We start from the raw sequence: 24,486 nt of genomic DNA, 5'->3' as shown, positions 1-24,486 counted from the left end.
CCATCAAAACTTTTTGATCTCTCTTAGTGCACAAAGATGATCACACTTTCCTGTTTGGAACAGAATCATTCCTGGGCTTACATGATAAAACTTTGTTTTGTTTTTTCTTCTCATTACTTTTTCTATTACATTTCCCATTATACTGTCATCTACTTGATCACTTAATGTTAGAATTTGTGAAAGGCTCTTTGCTTGGTTCTCTTTAATTCTCTTCTCATTCCTTAGACGGCCGTACCCATGCATATGACTAGAATTACTCCCTATAAACAAATTAAATAACACATTTTAATCTATAGCCAAGATCTCTTTTCTGAACTCCAGACCCATATATCCAGTTGCTTACTTGACACATCTTTTTGGAGGTTTCAGTGGCACCGTAATCTCAGTATATCCATTTCAAGGTCATCTTTCCTCCAAGGTAGCCAGTCCTTTTCCAGTGTTTCCTATTTCAGTTAATGGTACCTCTCTCTCTCCAATTATGTTAGCCAGAACCCTAGAGTCATTCTTGGCATTTCCCTTCCTACTACTCCATATCCAATCCTTCACCCATCTAGCTGATGATATTTACAATCAAAGTGTTTCTCAAATCCTCTCACATTTCTCCATCTTCACCACTCTAGGTAAGCTACCAGCATTTCTTATCTAAACTTCCGGGGTAGTCTCTTAATTGACCTAACTACTTCTATCAGGTCTCTCAATCTGTTTTCCATATTATAGCCACCGTCATCTTTTTAAAATGTAAATCTAAGTACATCATCCTTTGCTTAAAGCCTCTACATGGCTTCCTTCTGCTCTAGGGATAAAAACAAAAACTCCCTGACTTGGTCTGAAGGGTTTACAAGCTGTACTCCTTACATACTTCTGTCTTGGCAAACACCATCTAATTTCTCATTCTCTTGTACCAGCTGTGCTGGTTTTCTTTTAGCTCCCCACACTGTGATCCAATTGAGAGCCAATACAGCTTGGCCGCTAAGCATGGCACACTTCACGCCTAATTTTCAAGGGAGATTGCCCGGGTTCAAATCCCGATTCTACAATTTACTTATTTGTGCAAACTTGGGCAAGTTACTTTATCTCCTGTGCCTCAGTTTCCTCAACTGGAAAATAAGGATAATTGTAATAGATTTGATCATAATCGTGTTATTATGATCAAATGATCATTTTCAGGGAAGGCTCTTTCCTCCCCTTTCTTGCCCAGTTAATTTCTTCTCAAACTTCTGTTCTCAGCTCCAGAGTCACCTTCTCAGAGAAGCCTCCACTGACCTCTCTGACTGAATCCAATTACTTCTTTACAGCTTTTCTCATATGTTGAGTCTCTTAATTGGAATGCTTAATACAGGTGCAATTTTGTATCTTTCTGAGTGATTTATGTATTTATTTTTGGTTAACGTTCTGTCTTTCTCGCTGAAATGTCAGCTCCAGGAACCTAGGGATAGTGTTTGTTTTTTGTCACTATTCTTCATGCCTAACACAGTGTTCATTACTTAGTAGGTTTCCCCCCAAAATGTTCGTTGACACAAAAAATGGTAAACATCTCTGATGCAAGGCTCTTTGATAACCTCTTTTGCTGCTTAAATTAGTGCTCTGCACGGTAAGTAATAAGTTCTGAGAAGGAACACGGATGGTGAATCAAAGACCGGTTAAGTTGTACGTCTGCTCCTGCTTCTTCAGGAGGTGGCTCTGAGCAGGAGGGTTCCCTGTTCAACAAGGCAGGGTTTTGTGGAGATTATGTGCCGGATACCCAGACCTGGGTTCAATTCTTGGCTCCATTATCTGCTGCTGTGTGACCTTAATCATGTCACTTGACTTCTTACAGTCCGAGTGTCCTCATCTGTCAAATCACATCAGAGTACTCAGCGCAGAGTCAATTCTTGTTAACTAGGCAACGGAACTGATAAGAATCTCACTTAATTAAGCACAGTACATGATTATCCACAGGCTCATGCCAACGATATGGCTTGCCCCTTATGTAGGCCAGTAAGTCTCCTGTGGTCGGTGACAAACAGCTATCCCATCCCCTGCCCCTAAAAATGTCAAAAAAAAATTTGTGCTTTTGGTCACAAGAGAGTAAGAATCAATGTGAACTGGAAAAACAGAGTTCCAACAGGATTTCCTGGTGCTTCAAGTTCAAGTTTGAGAGTGGCAGTGGGTGAGCCGGCTTGGTCAGGTAGGCTCAGAGGTTCGTTTGCTGGAGGGACTGACCTTGGGAACAGAGAAAAGCCTTCAGTCCCTGACAAGACAGCCCTGCCCAGATGCCAGTGGGACCCAGCTAACCGCCACTGCAATCTCAGAGCCTCTTTTTTCCTGAGCCCTCCTTGTTTTTTTTTTTTTTTAAATCAGCTGAATCCACTCCTTGAGAATCACATAGAAAATGACTCCCTCCTCACCTCATTCAAGAAAAAAAAAATCCCATTCCTCACAATAAAAAGAGTAAGCCTCTTGTCCGCCTCTTGTGCCGCTGGCCACTTTGCTGAGATGAGAGGAGAAATCTGGTTTTAACATTTGGTGGACGAGTGAGCTGCCTGGAAGCAAGGACCACAGTGATGTGTGAGAGAGATGGACGTTGTTTCTTCCGCAATCCTTCTCTTTTTCTCCTTCCTCCTGTTTCAAACTTGTGGGACCGACTGGGGCTGTGAATTTTAGGGTGTAGTGTGTGTACGTCAATAGAAGGGGCATTGTGTGTGTACTTCGAGCGCGTTCAGGAGAGTGCTGTGCTTGAACTTGCGAGTGTCTGTGACGGAAGAACTATGAAAGCATGTGTGTGGGACAAGATTTAGACGTGTAAGCGCAGGAAAGTGGTAGCGTGTACGTGGTGAGTGTGTGCGCGCGAGTAAGTGCGCGAGCCAGGGGCCGGCCGCCCGCCCGCCGCGGCTCCCCGTGGGCCGGCCCGGCCAATGAGCGCGCGGCTGCAGGGGCGGCGGGCGGGGAGGGGGCGCAGGGGCCCTGCGGATGGAGGCGCGGGCGGCGCGGCGCACTCATTCCGCGCGGGCGTTGCTGGCGGGGGGCGGCGCAGCCACTGGCCGGGGACCGGGGCCCGGACCAGGGGCGGCGGGAGGCGTAGGCGGCGCCCGGGGCTGGGATGCGCAGGGGGCTCCGTGGCGGCGGCGTTGGCGGCGGCGTCGGCGGCCGCGGGGGCACGAGCTAGCGCCGCGGCGCGGGGAGCCAGTCGAGCCCGGTGGGCGAGCGGAGGCGGCGGCGCAGGCAGAGCGGCGGCCGCAGCCGGAGCCCGAGCGCCGCGCGCCCACCATGGCCGCTCAAGGCGAGCCCGGCTACCTGGCGGCGCAGTCGGACCCGGGCTCCAACAGCGAGCGCAGTACCGACTCGCCCATGCCCGGCTCGGAGGACGACCTGGTCGCCGGAGCGCCCCTGCACAGCCCCGAGTGGAGCGAGGAGCGCTTCCGCGTGGACAGGAAGAAACTTGAGGCCATGTTACAAGGTAGGCATCCACCCCGCGTTCTCGGACTCCCGGGCTGCGCCCGCGACTCCTTCCCGGACATCCCCGCCCCGCGTCCCGGCGCCCGCCGCTCCGGCCCAAAGCCGACTTAGTTCCCCCGTCCCTTCCCCCGCGGAGCCGGAGGACATCCAGGGAGTGCAGACCTCGCGGGAGTCTCCACCCTTCCACGCCTCTCAGGTCTCCGGGCACCGAGAACCCTGTGCTAACTTGACCGGCTTCAGAAAAGCCGAAGGCCGTGTTTGTACCCGCGCGCCCAAGTTGCGTTCTTGGACTTTGGAGATGCCAGCTTTAGTCAGGACACCTGGGCTATGCTATCCGGACCCAGTCGGACCGCGCAGAGTATGCGTGACTCCCTCCCCACTCTCTGGCACTCTGGAATTCTAGCTCTGTCTCTGTTTCTCTCCCTCCTCTTGTCAGTATCCACTTCCTCCAGCTGAGGGGCCTTGTCTCGCTATTGGGAAACGCTCTGCAGATGTCAAAGCTTAGGACAGGAGTTCCCGCCCCGCACCCAGAGTAAGAGGGGCCAGCATGGGGGTGAGCGGCCAAAGTGTCAGGGCAGTGCTGCTGGGTTGGGGGACAGTGCGTGTTCATCTCCTGACAGGCTTATAAAACACATCTTGAGTTACACTCGGTTCATAAAAGTCTTCCCGTATTATGGGTATCTATCTGACTTTGTCTTTCACAATTTGTTTTTTTTTTTTTGGTTTTTTTTTTAAACTCCCTCGTTTCTCTGGGACTTTCCCAGGCGTAACAGCTTTAACCATACAGGACTGGGAACAAATTTTGACTTTTAATGGGAGGATTGGAGTTCTCAGAGTGAGTGCTAAAATGTCCAACGTCATTTTGATCTCCCCTAAAAATGTTAATTACTAGCTTACCTGTAGTCCCCAGTGTGGTTCATTTCCATCATCCAGAGAAATAAGGTAATTTGAATGACTGTTATTCTTAAAATAGTAGAGGGACCAGGCATTAATTTCACTAAGGGTGCAGTGGTGGATTCATTCAGTAGCTCGTATCCTTATATGAAGGGAGGATTGGAGCTTTCCAACTTTCTTTTGTGGCTTGGTGCCTAATTTACTTTGACTTGATCAGTCAGTGCATCGCAGTGTGGGAGCTATTTAGCCCTCCGTGGAAATGCAGTGGTTTTTTAGAACAATAAGGCAGGTTATTTTAAGACAGAACAAGATGTTTTCCAAAACAATAACTTGGTGGAAACAAATAGCAAGAGTGTTTGATAGACATTTTTGGATGAGTTACAAACTCATCTCTCTTTTTGCTTTTTTTTAATTGATAAACATCCCCAGTGCTTATCATGTCTCTGTCTTACTCCCTATTTTTTTCCTCCTTAAATTATGTAACTTTCTAGGAGAGTTACTTCTGTGATAAACTGTTCAAATAGGAATATTGCAAAGTGGATCTGGAAATTAAAGCCCCAGTTGCCTTTCAGTAACCTATTTTAGTTATTCCATTTGTTCTGTGGTTCTTTTTTGCCTAGTTCCTATTATAAAACAAAATATTAAATTTATTCAGGAAAATATTGCTGTGAGATTGTTTGGGTTGAACTGATAACACACATACCTATCCTTTCAACAAGTTTCTAGTTTATTTTGTACATTTGGAGGGTTGTGAAAGATGGATCTTCTACGTCTTCCTTACCTGTCTTGCCTACGCACATGCAAGTAAAGACAGTGATGTTAGCTCCTAGGAAGCCCTCTTGCATAACCTGAGCTTTAGAAGTGGATTTCTTTTTTGAATCAATTAATTTACATTTAGAATAAAACAAAATATAGGTAAGACATTTTTTAAAATTTGAAGGCCATTCTCTTTGTAGATATGATATTCTGACATGAGATAGTTTAAAATTTCTTTGCTGTGGTGAAGTTTCTTTTACAGAAACTCTTGAGTTAGTATTTCTTCAACAACCTATGAATTAGTGAAGTATTCACACTTCAACTCCAAAGATTTCTTGAATAATTGAACATAGTGCTTTGATTAACTTTCCAAAGTCACTAATAAGTGAATTATGCCTTCCAAGATAGTAAGTTTGAACACATTCGACAATAGCACCCAGTGCACTGTGTACCAAGGCATTTTGTCATGCATGCTTCCTGGTGTCAAATTTTGTTAGAACCACCATGTTTGAAGGAATAAGACTAGTTTCTGAACCAAACATAATCATGTGTCTCATTGCTTGATACTAGGTGGTTAAGGCAAGCGTGGGCAACTGGAATCACTCAGACCTAGGTTCCCTGTGGAACCTTGGGACAGTTCCTGGGCACCTCCCCATCTCAGTTTGTCCGTCTGTAAAATGGGACTGATATTAGTACCTTTCTCTTAGAGTTTTGTGAGAATTAACAGAGATAAAGCCTAATAAGCTAAAACTTGCCACACTGTTTTATAAATGCTAACAGCTTAATATATATCAGTTGATTTTATTATTACTACTAATAAATATTATAGCATGGATTCAAATGACTTCCAGTGCCTATCACAATTTCTGACAGTACTCTATATCTAAATATCTAGAGAACAAAAGAATTTTGCAGTTTCATAATTGCAGAAGTAAAATAGAGAACAAGGTAGGAAGTTTGGAAAGTCAACAAATATTCTAATATTGTTAGATATCCTTGGGTGGAAAGTTTTTCATTTGAAAAGTGCCAGTTAAGAAAAGTCTGTATTTGCCTGGTTGGGTTTCTGATTTGGATTTGCCATTTTTCCTCAGACAGTCGCCTTAAAATATGTGCAGGTTTCCAATTTAAATCAGGGTAAATAAGATTCTCTGCCTTTAAGTCTACATAGTGCAAATTGGTGATTATAATGCTTGGAATTTGTTTCCAGAGAGACTGTCCTGGGGGTAAGTTAATCTTTAATGGGTTGTATTTTTATTAGTAGAGAAATTCTTCTACGCAATGGACCAAAAATTCAGTGAGGTTAAAATATAGGCAGTAGGGTAGTGGTCAAAGAAATGAAAATACCATTCTTGGATGAATCCCCAAAGAACTGATACACATAAAATCCACCAGGCCAAAAATGTAGGAAAAAAGATCACTAGTTTTTTGTTTTTTGCTTTTGTTTTTTATCTAATAACTACTTTGGAACAGCCATGCAGAGTATCTGACACTTCTTTTTGAATCTAAATGAAGATTATTGATTATATTAGTCAACAGTTTTGTAAATGGGAATTGATTTTCACGTTTAGTTTAGGTTTTTGATGGGGATGGTAGGCCTTGGAATAGATACGATGGACAACATAATAATGAAGAAAAATTGTTCTTGATTTACTTAATACTGATCTTCAGAATTTAGACTTCATATTTCATGTGGGATAGTAGTAGTGATTCATTTCAGTCAATTAAATGTGACTTATGGTATGCAAAGAGGGAGAAGAGTGGTCTAGAGGAAAGTCTGGGAGAAGGTAGCAAATAAATGGGTCAAGAGTCAGAAATACAGCCTTGGTGTTGGCCAGTGTCCTGAGAGACAAACATGGATTTTGTACATTTATACTTTTCCTTTTTCTTCTTTTGGGGTTGTTTTACATGTTATGATTATACTTTTATTGTTACACTGAAAAACATATACACGTGCTGTACAGTTAAAAATCCCTACATAAAATTTAGACTCATAGGCATTTTCAAGGTTTGGAATCCCTTGTATTTCATCATAGAAAGAATTGTGGGCTGGGGGCAGTGGCCTGTTTTTATGAATTGAGGTTAATGTCTGGTGGGCTTTTAGGATATTGCTGTTAAAGACATTAAGAACCATGTTTTGGGGACTTCCCTGTTGGCCCAGTGGTTAAGACCCTGTGCTTCCAATGCAGGGGGCACAGGTTGGATCCCTGGTTGGGGAACTAAGATCCCATGTGCCATGCGGCGTGGCCAAAAATTTAAAAAACAAACATGTTTTTACATGTTCACAGTGATGGGCAGAAAAGGAATCACTGATCACTGCTTGCTTGAGGAGTAGAACTAGCCACTAAAACAGCTGATCACACATTGATTAAAAACAAGAGCAGCAGTTATATAATTACATATCTTTTTTTCTTTTTTAATTAACTTATTTATTTTTTTGGCTGTGTTAGGTCTTTGTTGCTGCACACAGGCTTTTCTCTAGTTGTGGCGAGCGGAGGCTACTCTCCGTTACGGTGCACGGGCTTCTCATTGCTGTGGCTTCTCTTGTTGCAGAGCACAGGCTCTAGGCGCACAGGCTTCAGTAGTTGTGGCTCGTGGGCTCTAGAGCGCAGGCTCAGTAGTTGTGGCGCATGGGCTTATTTGCTCCGCGGCATGTGGGATCTTCCTGGACCAGGGCTCGAACCCGTGTGCCCTGTATTGGCAGGCGGATTCTTAACCACTGCGCCACCAGGGAAGTCCCTACATATCTTTTTAATTTGGCAAACTTTAGTGAAGATTGTCTTATAATTTGGTAAATAGATAATAATGTTTTAGATGCTTTTGTGGGATCAGGGAGAGATGAAGTAAAAATATATGAGAATGGGGGAGTGCTGAAAATGAAAATAAACAAGAGCTAAGCTGAATGTAGTTTTCTAGCTAAGGCTTGATTAAGGCTAATAAACAATAAGAACAAATCCAATAACTTTATGAAGCTTAATGGTTGAAAGCAAAGTGTTCTTGGCCAGATCTGGATTTGAGTCTTGGTCCTACCTTTAAATAGGGAGCTTGGGAAAATTCATTACCTGCAGCCCCATTTATGAAAGGCGGTGTTAATCATGGTGCCTACATCTGAGGTGGTTGTGACCATTAAGAGAAAAAAAGATGGATGTAAAACATCACAGCGCTGGCCACAGAGTAAGTGCTGAATAAATCACTAATAACCATATTTATTAAAAACCATAGTTCATAAAATGCACATTCTTATATTGAAAATGAAAATCAAATATATTTGAAAATGAATTAAATGGTTTATAATAAATGAACATTCACAGCTATCTAAATATTTTTATTGGCTTTCCTGGTAGCTCACCGTATGTCCAGCGTATTAGCCCCTTGTAGAGGTGGATGAGCATGTACTGAGTAAAGCTGTATCGGACACGAGTGTGGAGTTTTAGATTTTGTGCAGGAGGAGAGGGCTTTGCACTCTCTTTAGCTGTCATTGTTCTTGCCTTGAGTAGTTTTCATTCTTTGAATGGTCCGGAGCCCGTCACTTCTAATATTTTTACTAAAGACTAGCGGCAAAAATCTATTAATCTCCATTGTAGTTTGATGTTGCTCTGAACTTGTCATTCATTGGTGTCTCGAAAGAGACTTTTTCAAAGAAAATGTTGTGCCTGGGCTAACGTGTTCTGTTTGCTCACCTGTAAAATGGGGACCATGATGGTCCTATCTTCCAGGGGTGCTGTGAGCTCAGAACGAGACGATGTGTGTGAAAAGTGGAGCTCAGTGCCAGGCACGTGGTGTTTGGTAGACGGTACTGCAGCAGCCCCAGCAGCCCCGTGCCATGTGATGCATAAGGATTTCAAAACACTGGAAAGCAAATGCTTGTCAGGTTTTTTGTTTTAGTTTTTTAAAACAACTGCATATGAATCTTTTCCTATTTTCTTCAGTGAAAGTCTTCCTCCAATCAGAAAAGTTTATTACGACAAGCGTAGTAGGCTCAGAGAGCACAACTGAAGGTTCAGATTGTTTTAGAAACTAAATGAATAAAATCCATCAGAAGTTGTGTAGCCTGGCGGTGAAGAGTTCAGGAACTGCTATCACGCTGGCCTGGGTTGGGGTCCTAACTTCACCTCTTGCAGAGCCCCGCGAGGATGCTGTGAGAGGGTGTTACAACCCTGCACTCGTGGGCAGGGGGTCAGCGCTCTCCATCAGTCTTATCTCTGTGAAGACTTCTGGGGTTTTGCTTAAGTTGATCATTGATAAGTTAAAACATAGAAAGGGCTTGTTATATCGATGATTTTAACAGGCAGGAATGTATTTATTTGGCTGTGACTATCAGAAAACCCAACACAGAGTGACTTAAACAGGCCAGGGATTTATTTTCCTGTTGAAACAAAAAAATCTGGGACTAAGAGGGCCAGGCCCCAAGAGCTGCTCAGGGGCTTCAGGGAGCCCAGCAACCTACCCCCTGACCTCGGCCATCCCAGCTGATGGCTTTGGCCTCATTGGTGCAGTCCGGCCAAGGCTATGCCTTGAGATGCGCCTGTGGTCTCTGCAGGGAAAAGGGAGGGAAACAAAAATGTTTTGGTTTGTTTTTTTATTCAAGATTTTGCCTTTTTGTGTGACAAAGAATTCTCTCTCCTGGAACTTCCATCTGTATTTCTTTGGCCACTCTTTGCTACAAGAGATTCTGGGAAAGCGACTTCTTTTCTAGCTTCTCTCGTAAAAGTAGGCAAAGAAGAAGGGAGTCAGAATGGATGCCCAGTGATCCAACCCGTAGTTTCCCCACAAAGGGCAAAGCAGAGGGCACTGTGACAGAAATTCCAAGTTGTACCTGATGCGAAAGCTTCCCTGTGTCAGAGACTTTGGCCTGCATTGATAACCCCTAGAAATCTAGATGATTTGGTAATGCTTATGTGGGTGGAATTTCTTCTTGGCATAGTCTGGGAATAAATCTAATTCCCAAAGAGAAAACAGCTTTGATCATGGAAAGCAGTTCTCATGTTGTTACTCCTTTTACAAACAAGACCTAGGGCCCCCAAGTACTGTAACTGTCTTTTTCTCCTCCACTGTTTTCTGCCTGTCAGGTGTTTTTTTTCATTGAAAATCATACAACACAATACAAACGTCCATTTTACCTTTTTAAAAAATTTTATTATTTTAATTTATTTAATTTTTTATTGAAGTATAGTTGATTTACAGTGTTGTGTTAATTTCTGCTGTACAGCAAAGTGACTCAGTTATACACATATATTCATTCTTTTTTATATTCTTTTCCATTATGGTTTATCCCAGGATACTGAATATAGTTCCCAGTGCTCTACAGTAGGACCTCATTGTTTATACATCCTATATGTAAATAGTTTGCATCTACTAACACCAGACTCCCAGTCCTTCCCTCCCTGACATTTTACCTTTTCTTACTCTAAGATATCTTTTCTCCCCTCCCACCACTCATCTCAAGTCGCTTTTAGAATAGACAGGTTCAGTGTAGCTCACACTTCTGCCCTTCTTTAGGGTTTTCTTGGAGTGGCCGCTGCAATAGCATCTGGCCAGCGAAGCCAGAATTTGTTCAGAAGATGAAGTTGTTTTGCAGGCAGTTTGATAATAGAATTATCATCAGATTTATACCGTGTTTTGCTGTTTGAAATTGTCCAGAATGATGAGCTAATAAAAATACCAGTTGGCTCATCCTTGGTTCGTTCTCTTTATTTAAAAATCTAGTTCTTTAAAAATGCATGGGATAATAGTGACCATGAATATTCCTTTATGTAAAATGCTTAATAAACTACCTGGGATGAGGCACAATTTTTTTAAAAATTTATATTTTATTTTTTTGGCTGTGTTGGGTCTTCGTTGCTGCACGCGGGCTTTCTCTAGTTGCGGTGAGTGGGGGCTACTCTTCGTTGCGGTGCGCGGGCTTCTCATCGCGGTGGCTTCTCATCGCGGTGGCTTCTCTTGTGCTTCTCTTGTTGCGGAGCACGGGCTCTAGGCGTGTGTGCTCAGTAGTTGTGGTTCCAGAGCTCTAGAGCGCAGGCTCAGTAATTGTGGCACACGGGCTTAGTTGCTCCGCGGCATGTGGTATCTTCTCAGACCAGGGCTCGAACCCGGTTCCCTGCATTGGCAGGCAGATTCTTAACCAGTGAGCCACAAGGGAAGTCCTGAGGCACAATTTTAATGCTAACCTATAATGTCTTTTTCAGTGTGGGGATGATCTTGGCAAGAAACCCTTGTTGTTATTGCTGCAAAAGCCACCACATTTGATTTTTAATCCTTATGGTATTAGTATTTAGGGAAGTATCCAAAATGCACAAACCATTAATAGAAACATTTTGTAGATGTTATACACTTATAAATCTATTTACCACCTAATAAGCTACTAATAACTGTAGTTGATGAAAGCATTTATATTTATAACACATATTAAATCCTGTTCCCATTTATGATGCTGGCATATGAAAAGATAATGCTCACTTTCTAGCTATAAAGTAGTTTCTTTGTTACAGTGAATAAGATAAACCACATATTAGTCTGCATACTGAGTTGATCTGGAGCTTAACTCTCTTGTATAGGAAGATGCTTAAACAGAAGATTTGAAAATTAGCCATTGTATTTTTTTTCAGATTATGAAAGTAATCAAACTTATTATAGAATACTTGAAAATACAAACAGATGTAAAAAAGAAAAACCAAAAGTCACCTCTAAGCCCAGAATCCAGCAATAACCACTGATAATATTTTGGGAATTTTTTCCTGGTCTTTAAAAAGTACGCTCACACATAATTTATTTTTGCAACAGATATTGAGTTCCTACTATATGTCAGGTACAGGGTTGGGCTTTGGGGGTGCAGACAAAACCAAGGTAGATATGGTTCCTACCCTTGTGTGACTTGTGCCCCTTAAATTCTAAACTGGGATCATACTTCCCTTCTTTTTCACTTTACATTGTATCACGGATATTTTCCATTTCTTTAAAGATTCTTGAAGAATATGGTTTTATTATTTAAAAAATTTTTATTGGAGTAGAGTTGACTTACAATGTTGTGTTAGTTTCAGGTGTACAGCAAAGTGAATCAGTTATACATATACATATATCCACTCTTTTTTATATTCTTTTCCCATATAGGCCATTACAGGGTATTGAGTAGAGTTCCCTGTGCTATACAGTAGGGTTGTATTAGTTATCTTTTTAAATGTAGTAGTGTGTAATGTCAATCCCAATTTTCCAAGTTATCCCTCCCTCGCCCCTTACTCACTGGTAACCATGAGTTTGTTTTCTACATCTTTAACTCTATTTCTGTTTTGTAGATAAGGAAGAACATGGTTTTAAATAGCTATATAATATTACCTTGACATGTCATGATTTGCTTAAACATTATGATATTTTATAACATTTTTAGGTGGCCAGGCAGTGGAAAGAACCTAATGTTTCTACTCAGAATGTCCCAGATTCAGGTCCTGGCTCTATCATTTATTGGTTGTGTGGCCAGGGGCAAGTTAATAATTTCTCTGAACCTCAGTCTTCTCATCTCTAAAATGGAATGAATATCATTTCTAGGTTGTGAGGGTTAAAAATACTGTATGTCAAGCATGCACCAGTGCCAGATGTAGTGCATATACTCAAGAATTGGCAGGTGATGAATGTTAACACTGCTGCCCCAAATACTTTTGCCTAAAAACCTTTTTTTTTTTCATCCTTAATTATTCTCAGAGGAAAAATTCTTACTAGTGAAAATTTTAGCTCAAAGGGGATAGGTATTTTTAAGGCTTTTGATAAAGTTTGCAAAAAACTTTTCTGGAAAGATTCATGTGGTAGGCAGAAGAGACAACAAATTTGTAGGCTCTCTTCTCCTTGTACGTGTGATCCCACATCCTGGCTTATTTGAGCTGGCGGTTGTGAGAAGTTAGGAAATAATTGAATCACCAATCCAGAGTTAGAGTTCTGTTTGTTTCTTTCATAGCAAACTTTGAATTATGTTTATCATACCTGAGTAGCATGACTGTGAATCACTAGTTCTTAAAATCTGTGTGCATAAAAATCTCCTGGGGAGATTGTACAAAATGGCTAACTCTGGGCCTCTCAAGAGATTCCAGCTCTGTAGGTTTGAATCTGTACTTTGTGGTGTGAATCTGTATTTTGAAAAGAATCTTGTGTGAGTCTAATGTAGGTGTTCCCAGGAATACACTTTGAGAAATATTGCTAGATAGTTAGATGACGGTGATCAAAATTAAGAATGTTCAGGTTCTTTTCTTTCTTTGATTCCCTTTACTCCTTTTTTTTAAAAAAACTTGTTTATTTTTGGCTGTGTTGGATCTTTGTTGCTGCGCGCGGGCTTTCTCTAGTTGTGGTGAGTGGGGGCTACCCTTGGTTGCGGTGCGCGGGCTTCTCATTGCAGTGGCTTCTTTTGTTGCGGAGCACGGGTTCTAGGCACGTGAGCTTCAGTAGTTGTGGCACGCAGGCTCAGTAGTTGTGGTGCAGGGGCTTAGTTGCTCTGCGGCTTGTGGGATCTTCCCGGACCAGGGCTCGAACACATGTCCTCTGCATTGGCAGGCTGATTCTTAACCACTGCGCCACCAGGGAAGCCCTGATTCCCTTTACCCTTGAACCTAGTACTTTCTCCATGTTATTAAACCACCTTGAAGCATTTTAGTCTAGGAGCATAATTTATAACTGGCACAACGTTGTTTAGAGAGTAGCTTGTAAGGAACTGGGGGGAAGAGCACAACCCTATATATTTCTGTGGAAGGGATATACTATATTACGGCATAGCAGGCTCAGAATGCATTTAGTTGTCCTACAGACTCCTATAAAGTCAGGTGTAACAGACATCTGTTTAATATATTATCAAATAACTTAATAGCACACATTTTTTATTACAGAAATTTAAAAAGTAGTATGAGGGGGAACTTTTAAAAAGAAAAATAATCATTGGTAATCTCACCTTCCTAACAGCTATTTTCATTTTTCTGCCTTGAAATGTAGTCCTTAAAATACAGTCCTTGACTATTGGCATAAGGGTTATGTAGCTGTTGTTGTAGCATTGACTACTGTTTTGTATTCAGCATTAATCTAATATATTAAATGTTTTTGTGTTTCTAAGCAAGTACTCAGAATTAAAATTTTATGGTTGGATAATGGTACCTTTGATCAAAAAAAATTTTTTTTGCAGTTATAGACCACCTTATGGTGAATGCGAATTACATAGCTTTTTTCTCCTTTGAAACTATATTCCGAGGAAAAAATTTTGAGGAATATGGTTACTGAAGAATAGCGGCGATTTTGAAAGCAGCGGCCAACTTTAATTAAGCACTTACTATGTGTGAGACACTGTTTTGGTGCTTTATGCCTGTTCAGTCATCTCAGCCTCTCATGCAACAACCCAATAGATATAGATACTGTTTGGGTCTTTGTTTTATAGACACAAAAGCTGTAACTCCTTTATTTAATTTTAGTTTTTAATTAATTAATTTTTATTGGAGTATAGTTGCTTTACAGTATTGTGTTAGTTTATACTGTACAGCAAAGCAAATCAGCTAGATGTATACATATATCCCCTCTTTTTGGATTTCCTTCCCATTTAGGTCACCACAGAGCACTGAGTACAGTTTCCTGTGCTCTGTAGTAGGTTTTCATTACTTATCTATTTTATACATAGTATCAGTAGTGTATATATGTCAATCCCAATCTCCCAGTTCATCACCCCCCTCCCCCCCACTTGGTGTCCATATGTTTATCCTCTAGTTTGTGTCTGTAAGTCCTTTAAATCTGGGGCATGGGTTTCTTTTTGGAATTCTGAGTGGACCTAGACACTGGTTTTCCTCTTGGGTTTGTTACAGAGTCATAGCTGTTACGTAGTGTGGAGACATATCAAATCTGAGTCTAGGATGATAAACTATACTCCAGAAAAGGTTTTATTGCTTCCTCAGTTTCCTGCCGAAATGCAGGGCTGTGGTGGTAGGCACAGAGGTGGTTAGAATCCTTGGTGAGAATGCAGACGTTCCAGAGCGCTGCCTTCTGCTAGCTTTGGTTAAGTTTTCTCTGTTTCTTCCTTTGTGAAACTGGGATAATAATACCTCTCTCCTAGGGTTTTTGTGAAGATCATATGAGAATGTACGTAAAGTTGGCTCGCAGTTGGTGCCCTGTACATGGTCTACATGTTTCAAATTCATTTCTTATTCCTGTGCAGCCTCCAGCCCAGTGCTGTGAAAATACCTGTGTGTGTTTGCAGAGTAAATGGCTCATGATGGATCTGGATTAAAGACTACCATTTTGGGCTGGTGGACCTGGCATTGACCTCATAGAACGGAACTGTAAAGCTAGGACATGTGCTTGGCCTTAAGAAACACCAAATAGTTCTGCCTTACATAAGTAAGTAAGGCAGAGTAATTCCCTACGTGCAAGGTAGTCTTTCTTCACCCTCAGTCTAGGGCTTGTGTAGAATGTTGTGTTATTAGTGATAGTGCATTAGCATGGTGTTTTGAATGAGGATATGCAAAACTTAATTCAAGTGAGGTTAGTGTGGGATAATTTATGGCTGTGTCTGATTAGTTTTATAAATTGAAATTTGTCAAGGTGAATATAATTTTTCAATTTATTCGGTTATCTTATTCTTAGAATAATACATCTCCAGATACTTGTTTAAATATGCTTTTAAAGCATCTCAGATAAGAGATTTTTTTAATGTTAGTTTGTTCATTGCACTAGGATACTCACTGAGGTATTTTGGGTTAAGGGAAATAAACCACTCCTCGCAGCAGAGCGGGTGACTGGGAACTCAAGGCAACTTGAGTTCATGACCTGGTCTTTCCACTGACACTGTCATCTTGTATAAGTTATTTAACTTTTTAGGGTTTGGATTAGATGTCCCCTAAAATCCTTTCCAACTCCAGTGTTCTGAGTCTTTTGCACAGTATACAGTACAAGCCCAATAGTACTTGGCATGTGGTGTTAGGGTCTGACTCAGCTCTACATCCGTGAGTAGTTTTGGTACGCATTTGCCTTGATCTGAAACACGCACATGAGCATTCACAGCAAACGGGGAAGATGCTGGAATGAAGGCAGTTGGAGTATCTTTGGAGGAGCAAGTATTCCCAAGGCAGCTGACCACAAGCTCTGCTTTCTGACATCTTGGCAGTCAGGTTTACAGTGCCCTCTATTCTGTGGGATAGATGTTAGCTAATTTAAGGTTTTCGGCAGTCACTGAGCAGGAATGACAGTGTAAACCATAGTTGAGACTTGCTGGTGTTGACACACTGTGTTAGATGAGCAGAGGAGATCGTATGCTTCCCCAAGTAGCATCTTTTTGTCACATTTTCCTTCCTCCTTTGCCAGTGTGTCCAGTTATCAAGTTCCACGTGCCAGGGTTTATATCTGTCATGTAAACCACTAGAGAAATGTAGCAGGGAAACATAATAGTATTCATTAGAGTAAAATCTCAATTGAAAAGACATCTGTATGTCCAGATTTTAAGTATTTTCAGAATCGTTTTAATTGCTTATTGAGAACTAGCAAAATATTTCTCTTGTGTTGTACAGAATACCACTAAAGCTTGTATTATGTTCTGAGTTGATTCCTTTATCATGTGCTGAGCTTTTGAAGTGCCATTCAAACAAAGTCAATATTTTGCATATTTGTTTTTTTTTTTTTTTTTTTTGCCGCATGGCATGCGGGATCTTAGTTCCCCGACCAGGGATTGAACCCATGCCCCTTGCATTGGAAGCACAGAGTTTTTACCACTGGACTGTCAGGCAAGTCCCGAAGTCAATATTCTGACAAGCTTTTATAATGTTTTAAATTGCTTGATTATAATGATTTAATTTTAAAAAGTCAGGAAAATATATGTTTAGCTTTTGTATTGCAGGAGCAATCCTATAAAGAAATGTTTATTTTAGTCCAGGGGACTGTTTTTCTTAAATTAAAAAAATTTTTATATGGGAAATAGGAACCCAAGATTAGCATAGATCTATAGAGTTTTAATTTATTTTACAGGGATCTGTAATTTAGTAAAACATTGCTGGCAGTCATACTGTCACCTAAACAGAAAGATAGCTTCAAAAATATATTTACTGGGAATTCTCTGGTGGTCCAGTGGTTAGGACTCAGCGCTTTCACTGCTGGGGTTGGGTTCAGTCCTTGGTCGGGGAACTAAGATCCTGCAAGCCACACGGCGTGGCCCCCCCCCCCCCAAATTTTACTATCAGTGAATGAATATCTGGGATGCATTATCTATGAAAGTTTATTTGACCAAGTCAAAACAAGTAGGCTTGAGCAAAAAATATTATTAAAATGGATTTGATTTTGAAGTTCTGTATGAGTCATTAGCTTTCAACCTTGTGAAATTTGTCTCTCATTATAAATTATTCAGGAACAGTGAAGCCATTTGAAAAACCCAGTGGGAAATTACTGTATGTGTTAAAATCATGAAGTCATGTAATGGGACTGCATAAGTGAATGAGGCCCTTTACCTTTAAGAGGAATACAATCTAGTGGAGGAGAGGAAACCTACCTGAATTTGTTAATAGAAAAGAAAAGGAGATCCCATAGAATAAGGGTGTGCTTACTTAATGTGCATCGTAGTCTGGGGTTGCCTACCTCTCTCCCATAAGATGAGGGCTTGCGATAGCTAGTTTATTTGGGAAGTACTCTCAAGGAGAGGAAGTGAGGGAATAAGGAGAGTCACATGGGGAAGAAGGCAAAGCCACTACTAATGATGTATAATTGAGTTGGTTACCTCTGAGGGTGATTGCTATTTCTGGTGAGTCGCAGAGTCTGTATCCATAAATCATCCATATAAGGGACTCAGATAATCATTTGTCTATCAGCTTCTGTCCCTCTTTGAAGAGGATTGAGGGTTACCCCATGAGGCTTGCCCCTTCTGTACTTCTGGGTTACAAACGTGTGACACCTATCAACCCCTGCATACATCCAGCAAACTACCAGAGCAGGACATGAGAAGTCTGTTGTGTAAGCTTGAGGTGAGCCACTGTCAGTACAAAGTGGGTTTACATATGAGCAGAGCCATTTACTGTAGCCTGACTGGAATCAGAGATGAAGTGTAGTGGGGGTGAGATGGTGTATACAGTACAATATCTTTATTTAATTAATTAATTAATTTAAATTTATTTTTCATTTTTGGCTGCATTGGGTCTTCATTGCTGTGCGTGGGTTTTCTCTAGTTGTGGCGAGCGGGGGCTACTCTTTGTTGTGGTGCACGGGCTTTTCATTGCAGTGGCTTCTCATGTCGCAGAGCACAGGCTCTAGGCACAGGCTTCAGTAGTTGTGGCTCGCAGGCTCTAGAGCGCAGGCTCAGTAGTTGTGCGCCCGGGCTTAGTTGCTCTGCGGCATGTGGGATCTGCCTGGACCAGGGCTCAAACCCACGTCCCCTCCATTGGCAGGCAGATTCTTAACCACTGCGCCACCAGAGAAGTCCCTACAGTACAATATCTTTATATACTTTGAATGCAAAAAAAGGGAGATAAAGAAGTGGATGCTTAAAATGTGACATACTCTTTGTTCTAAATCAAAGAAAAGTCTTTACTGTAAATTTTTGATGACGTCTATCGTGTATGTTTCTGTTGAGTTTGCTGTAATGTGAGATGACAGAAATAAACCTTTCTGTGGCCAGAAAGATGGTGGAGTAAGGAGCTCCAGAACTCACTGCCTGACAGAAACACTGACTTAACAACAATATACAGTTCAAAAAACCATTATGAGAATGCCCAGGCATGCTCAAAGGCAAGAACAGCTGCAGTGAAATGGATTAGAAAAGTGGTTTCATTTCACCTACACCAGCCCCTTTCCCAAGCCAGCAGAGCTAGCAATTGAGAGAAAAAGCCCAATATGCCTTCCCTTGGAAGGCAGAGAGAATAGTGGAACATACATTCAACCTTCCAGCTTTTTTGGGGACTACCCGAGGGATTGGTTTCTATTTTGCCTGACTTGGAGTACTGATGGGGGAACTGGCTAGTTTTGATGCCTGGAGGTTGTTGAGAACTAGAGAGAACTTAGCAGCCTATGGCAGTGCCAGAGAACCTGCAGTGCTGCAGACAGACATCAGAGGGAGTGAGAGACTCATGAAAAAGAAACCAGCAGACCTCCCTTCACCCAGCATGCCTCGAGAAGAGGCATTTTTGTAAAAGGTTTGAAAGGCCCCCAGAATCTCTAGCTGGGCTGACTGATATGGAAGTCTTCCTCTGTACGAAGCCAATCTATAAAGGTTGGGAGAGGTGGCCGTTTTTTAAGTGCAAAAATCATAACAAAGATAACAAGGCACACAAAAAAGCAAGAAAACATGGCTCAATCAAAGGAACAAAATAAATCTCAAGAAGCTGACCCTAAAGGAATAAAGATCTATGAATTACCTGACAAAGAGTTCAAAATAATCATTTTAAAGAAACTCGGTCTACTGTAAGAGAACACAGTAAATTAAATAAGGAAAGCAATATATGAACAAAATGAGAATATCAAAAAAGAGAAACTATAAAAAAGAACCAAACAGAAATTCTGGAGCTGAAGAATACAGTACTGAATTGAAAAATTCACCAGAGGGGATCAATATCAGACTCGGTCAAGCAGAAGAAAGAATCAGTGAATTTGAAGACAGTTCATTTGAAATAATTGAATCAGAGGAATGATAGGAAAAAAAATGAAGAAAAGTGAAAAAAGCCTAAGGGACTTATGGGACACTATCAGGACTAAATATACTATATGGGTGTCCCTGAAGAGAAGAGAGAGATAAGCACAGAGCTTCTTTGAAGAAATAATGGCAGGAAACTCCCCAAATCTAACGAAGGAAATGAACATCCAAATTCAAGAAGCTTGAAAGAGTCCAACTAGGAAGAACCCAAGGAAGTCCTTTGATCAATCAAAAATCAAAGACAGAGAATCTTGAGAGAAGCAAGAGAAAAATAACTTGTTATGTTACAAGGGAGCTCCTATAAGATAACCAGCAGATTTCTCAGTAGAAACATTATGGGTCAGAAGGGAGTGGGATGATCTATTCAACGTGCTGAAAGAAAAACACTTGTCAACCAAAAATGCTATATTCAGCAAAACTGTCCTTCAGAAGTTAAGGAGAAATAAAGACTTTCCTGGATAAATAAAAACTGAGGGAGTTCGTAATCACTAAAGCATATGAAAACATAAAGCTCTCTGGTAAAGAAAATCCCTATAGAAGATGCACAAAAGAAAATGAGAAAGGAATCAGAGCATGTCACTATAAAAAATCAACAATACACAAGGAAAGGCAGCAAAAGAGGAAAAGAGGGACAAAATACTGACAAGACTTACAGAAAACAGTTAACAAAATGGTAATACTAAGTCCTTCCCTATTGGTAATTACTTTAAATGTAAACAGATTAAACTCCCCAATCAGAAGACGTAGAGTGGCTTAATGGATAAAAAAGAAAAAAAAAAAGGCCAATTATATGCTGTCTACCAGAGTCTCACTTTAGGTATAAGGACATGCACAAGCTGAAAGTGAAAGGATGGAAAAAGGTATTCCATGCAAATGGTAACCAAAAGAGAGTAGGGGTTGTCATATCAGACAAAATAAGCTTTGAGTCAAAAACTGACACGAGACAAAGAAGGTCATTATATAATATGAAAGGCTTAATTCCCTAAGAAGTTATAACAATTAAAATATATGCACCTAACATCAAAGCATCCAATTATATGAAGCCAACACTGACAGAATTGAAAGGAGAAATAGGCAGTAACACAATAATAGGCAGAGATTTCAACACCCCACTTTTAATAAGAGATCAGTCATGCAGAGGTTAACAAGGAAACAGAGGACTTGAACAATATGATACACCAGTTGGACCTAACAAACAAATATAAAACACTCTACCCAACAACAGCAGAATACACATTCTTCTTAGGTATGCATAGACCATTTTCTGGGATAGATCATATGTTATGCTGCAAAACTGGTAATAACAACTTTAAGAAAATTGAAATGATAGCTGGTATCTTTTCTGATCATAATGGATTAAACAGTGAATCAATAGCCCCCCCCCCACCCAAAAAAAAAACAAAATTGAAAAACTCACAAATATGTGGAAATTAAACAACACACTTCTGAATAATCAGTGGATCAAAGAAGAAAACACAGGGGAAATTAGAAAATATCTTGAGACAAATTAAAATGAAAATAATTATGTACCAAAACTATGGGATGCAGCAAAAACAGTAGTAAGAGGGAAGTTTATAGTGGTAAATGCCTCATTAAATAAGAACAAATATTCAAATCAACATCTTAACTTTACAACTCAAGGAACTAGAAAAAGAAGACTAAACTAAATCCAAAGTTAGCAGAAGGAAGGAAATAGTAAAGACTAGAGCAGAAATCAAAGAGATAGAGGATAGAAAAACAATAGAAAAAAAATCAATGAATTAGGATTGGTTCTTTGAAAAGATCAATACAATTGAAAAGTTCTTAGCTAGACTAAGAATAAATGAAGTCTCATGTAACAAAAATCAGAAATGAAAGAGGAAGCATTACAAGTGATGCCACATAAATAAGGGTCATAAAAGACTTCTGTGAACAATTATATACCAACAAATTGGATAGTCTAGAAGAAATGGGGAAATTCCTAGAATAATAGGATCAGTAATCAAGAACCTTGCAACAAAGAAAAGCCCAGAACCAGATGGCTTCATTGGAGAATGACACCAAATATTTAAAGAAGAATTGACATCTGTTCTTCTCAAACTCTTCCTAAAAATTGAGGAGGAGGAAACACTTCCAAACTCATTCTATGAGGTCCCCATTATCCTGATGACAAAATCAAAGATCTTCATTTTTACAAGAAAAATTTTATTTTTACAAGAAAAGGAAGCTACATACCAATATCCCTGATGAATACTGATGCAAAACTCCTCAACAAAATATTAGGAGATTAAATTCTAGCAAGTTAAAAAGATTATACATTATGACCAAGTGGGATTTATTCCTGGAATGCAAATATGGTTCAGCATATGAAAATTAGTGTAGTATACCACATTAACAGAATGAAGGACAAAACCCACATGAGCACCTCAATTGATGCAGTAAGAACATTTGACAATATTTAACATCCTTTCATGATAAAAATGTACAACAAACACAATAGAAGGAAATTACCTCAATGTAATAATAAAGGACATATATGAAAAGCCCACAGTTAATATCACTCAATGGTGAAAAACTGAAAGCTTTTCCTCTGAGATCAGGAAATAGGCAAGGATGCCCACACTCACTACTTCTATTCAAAATAGTACTGTAAATCCTAGCCTGAACAATCAAACAAGAAAAAGAAAAGACATCCAAATAGATAAGGAAGAAGTAAAATTATCTGTTTGCAGATGACGTGATCTTATATATACTTGATATTGTGTAAACTCTAAAGATTCCATGAAACCCTGTTAGAGTTAATAAATGAATTCAGAGTTGCAGGATATAAAATGAACACACAGAAGTCAGTTGTGTTTCTATACATTAATAATGACCAATCCACAAAGGAAATTAAGAAAACAGTACCATTTACAGTAGCATCAAAAAGAATAAAACAGGGGCTTCCCTGGTGGCGCAGTGGTTGAGAGTCCGCCTGCCGATGCAGGGGACACGGGTTCGTGCCCCGGTCCGGGAAGATCCCACATGCTGTGGAGCGGCTGGGCCCGTGAGCCATGGCCGCTGAGCCTGCGCGTCCGGAGCCTGTGCTCCGCAACGGGAGAGGCCACAACAGTGAGAGGCCTGCGTACCGCCAAAAACAAAAACAAAAACAAAAAGAATAAAACAGGAATCAATTTAATTAGGTGAAAGACTTGAACATTGAGAACTACAAAAATTGTTGGCAAAAAGACAAACGGAAAGACATATTGTTTTCATAGATTGGAAGACTTAACGTTGTTAAAATGTTTATATTACCCCAAATGATCTACAGATTCATTGCAAACTCTATCAAAATCTCAATGTCATGTTTGAAGAAATAGAAAAAACATAAAAATTCATATGGAATCTCAAAGGACCCCAAATAGTGAAACCAGTCTTGAGAAAGAAGAACAAAGTTGGAAACCTCACACTTCCTGACTTCAAAACATATTACAAAGCTACAGTAATCAAACCACAATGGTACTAACATAAAGACAGACATATAGACAATAAAGAACCCAGAAATAAACCTTCTCATTGACAAAGGTGACAAGGCTATACAATAGGAAAAGGATAGTCTCTTCAGCAAGTGATGATAGGAAAACTGGATCTCCACGTTGAAAAGAATTAACTTGGACCCTTACCTTTCACCATATATAAAAATTAACTCAAATGGATTAAAGACTTAGGAGGATAGAAATTATTTCAAGCATCTTTTCTGACCACAGTGGTATGAAACTAGAAATCAAACACAGAAAGAAAAATGCGAAAAGCACAAACACATGGAGACTAAACAACATGCTACTAAAAAACCAATGGGTCAACAATGAAATCAGTGAAGACAGCAGAAAATACCTTGAGACAAATGAAAATGAAAACACAGCTTCACAAAGTCTATGGGATGCAGCAAAAGCAGTTCTAAGAGGGAAGTTCATAGCAATACTAGATTTCTTCAAGAAACAAGAAAAATCTTGAATAAGCAACCTAACCTATTGTCTAAAATAATTAGAAAAAGAAGAACAAAGAAAACTCAAAGTAGGAGAAGAAAGGAAATGATAAAGATCAGAGAGGAAGTAAATAAAATAGAGGAAAAAAACAATAGGAAAGATCAATAAAACTAAGAGCTAGTTTTTTGAGAAAATAAACAAAATTGACAAACCTCAAGCCAGGCTCACCAAGAAGGAAAGAGAGAGGGCCCAAATAAACAAAATAAGAAATGAAAGAGGAGAAGTAATAACCAATACCACAGAAATACAAAAAATCATAAGAGGATGCTATGAACAGTTATTTGCCAACGAATTGGACAACCTAGAAGAAATGGACAAGTCTCTAGAAACATAGAGCCTGCCAAAACTGAGTCAAGAAAAAAGAGATAATTTGAACAGACTGATCACTAGAAGTGAAATAGAAGCTGTAATTAAAAACTCCCTGCAAACAAAAGTCCAAGACTGGATGGCTTCACTGGGGAATTCTATGAAACATACAAAGAAGTTAAAACTATCTTTCTCAAATTCTTCCAAAAAGGTGCAGAGGAGGAAATACTCCCAAATTCATTCTGTGAAGCCACCATTACCTTGATACCAAAACCAGACAAAGACAGTACAAAAAAGAAAATTACAGGCCGATATCTTTGAGGAATACGGATGCAAAAATCCTCAACAAAATATTAGCAAACTGAATCCAAAATTACATAAAAAAGATCATACGCCATGATCAGGTTGGATTCATTCCAGAGTCTCAAGGATGGTTCAACATATGCAAATCAATCAATGTGATATACCACGTTAACG

At 40.2% G+C, this 24,486-nt stretch overlaps 1 protein-coding gene across 3 annotated transcripts in view; it reads left to right on the top strand.

Moving 5' to 3' along the window:
- Positions 1–3,012: 3,012 nt before the first annotated feature.
- BICC1 (BicC family RNA binding protein 1) overlaps positions 3,013–24,486 on the top strand; it is a 300,351-nt gene continuing 278,877 nt past the window's right edge. For 2 of the 3 annotated variants that reach the window (XM_079899309.1, XM_079899310.1), the window contains exon 1: positions 3,114–3,436. In XM_079899309.1, coding sequence (XP_079755435.1) covers positions 3,247–3,436 — 190 coding nt within the window. In that variant the 5' untranslated portion in view covers positions 3,114–3,246. Of the gene's footprint in view, positions 3,437–24,486 lie in introns of all 3 variants that reach the window. The other variant, XM_079899308.1, reaches the window with a different exon arrangement.

The sequence above is a fragment of the Stenella coeruleoalba genome, assembly GCF_951394435.1.
Source record: "Stenella coeruleoalba genome assembly, chromosome: 16".
Lineage (NCBI taxonomy): Eukaryota > Metazoa > Chordata > Mammalia > Artiodactyla > Delphinidae > Stenella > Stenella coeruleoalba.
Note: the sequence above shows the minus strand (reverse complement) of the source record. Positions and strands in the feature narration are given on the sequence as shown.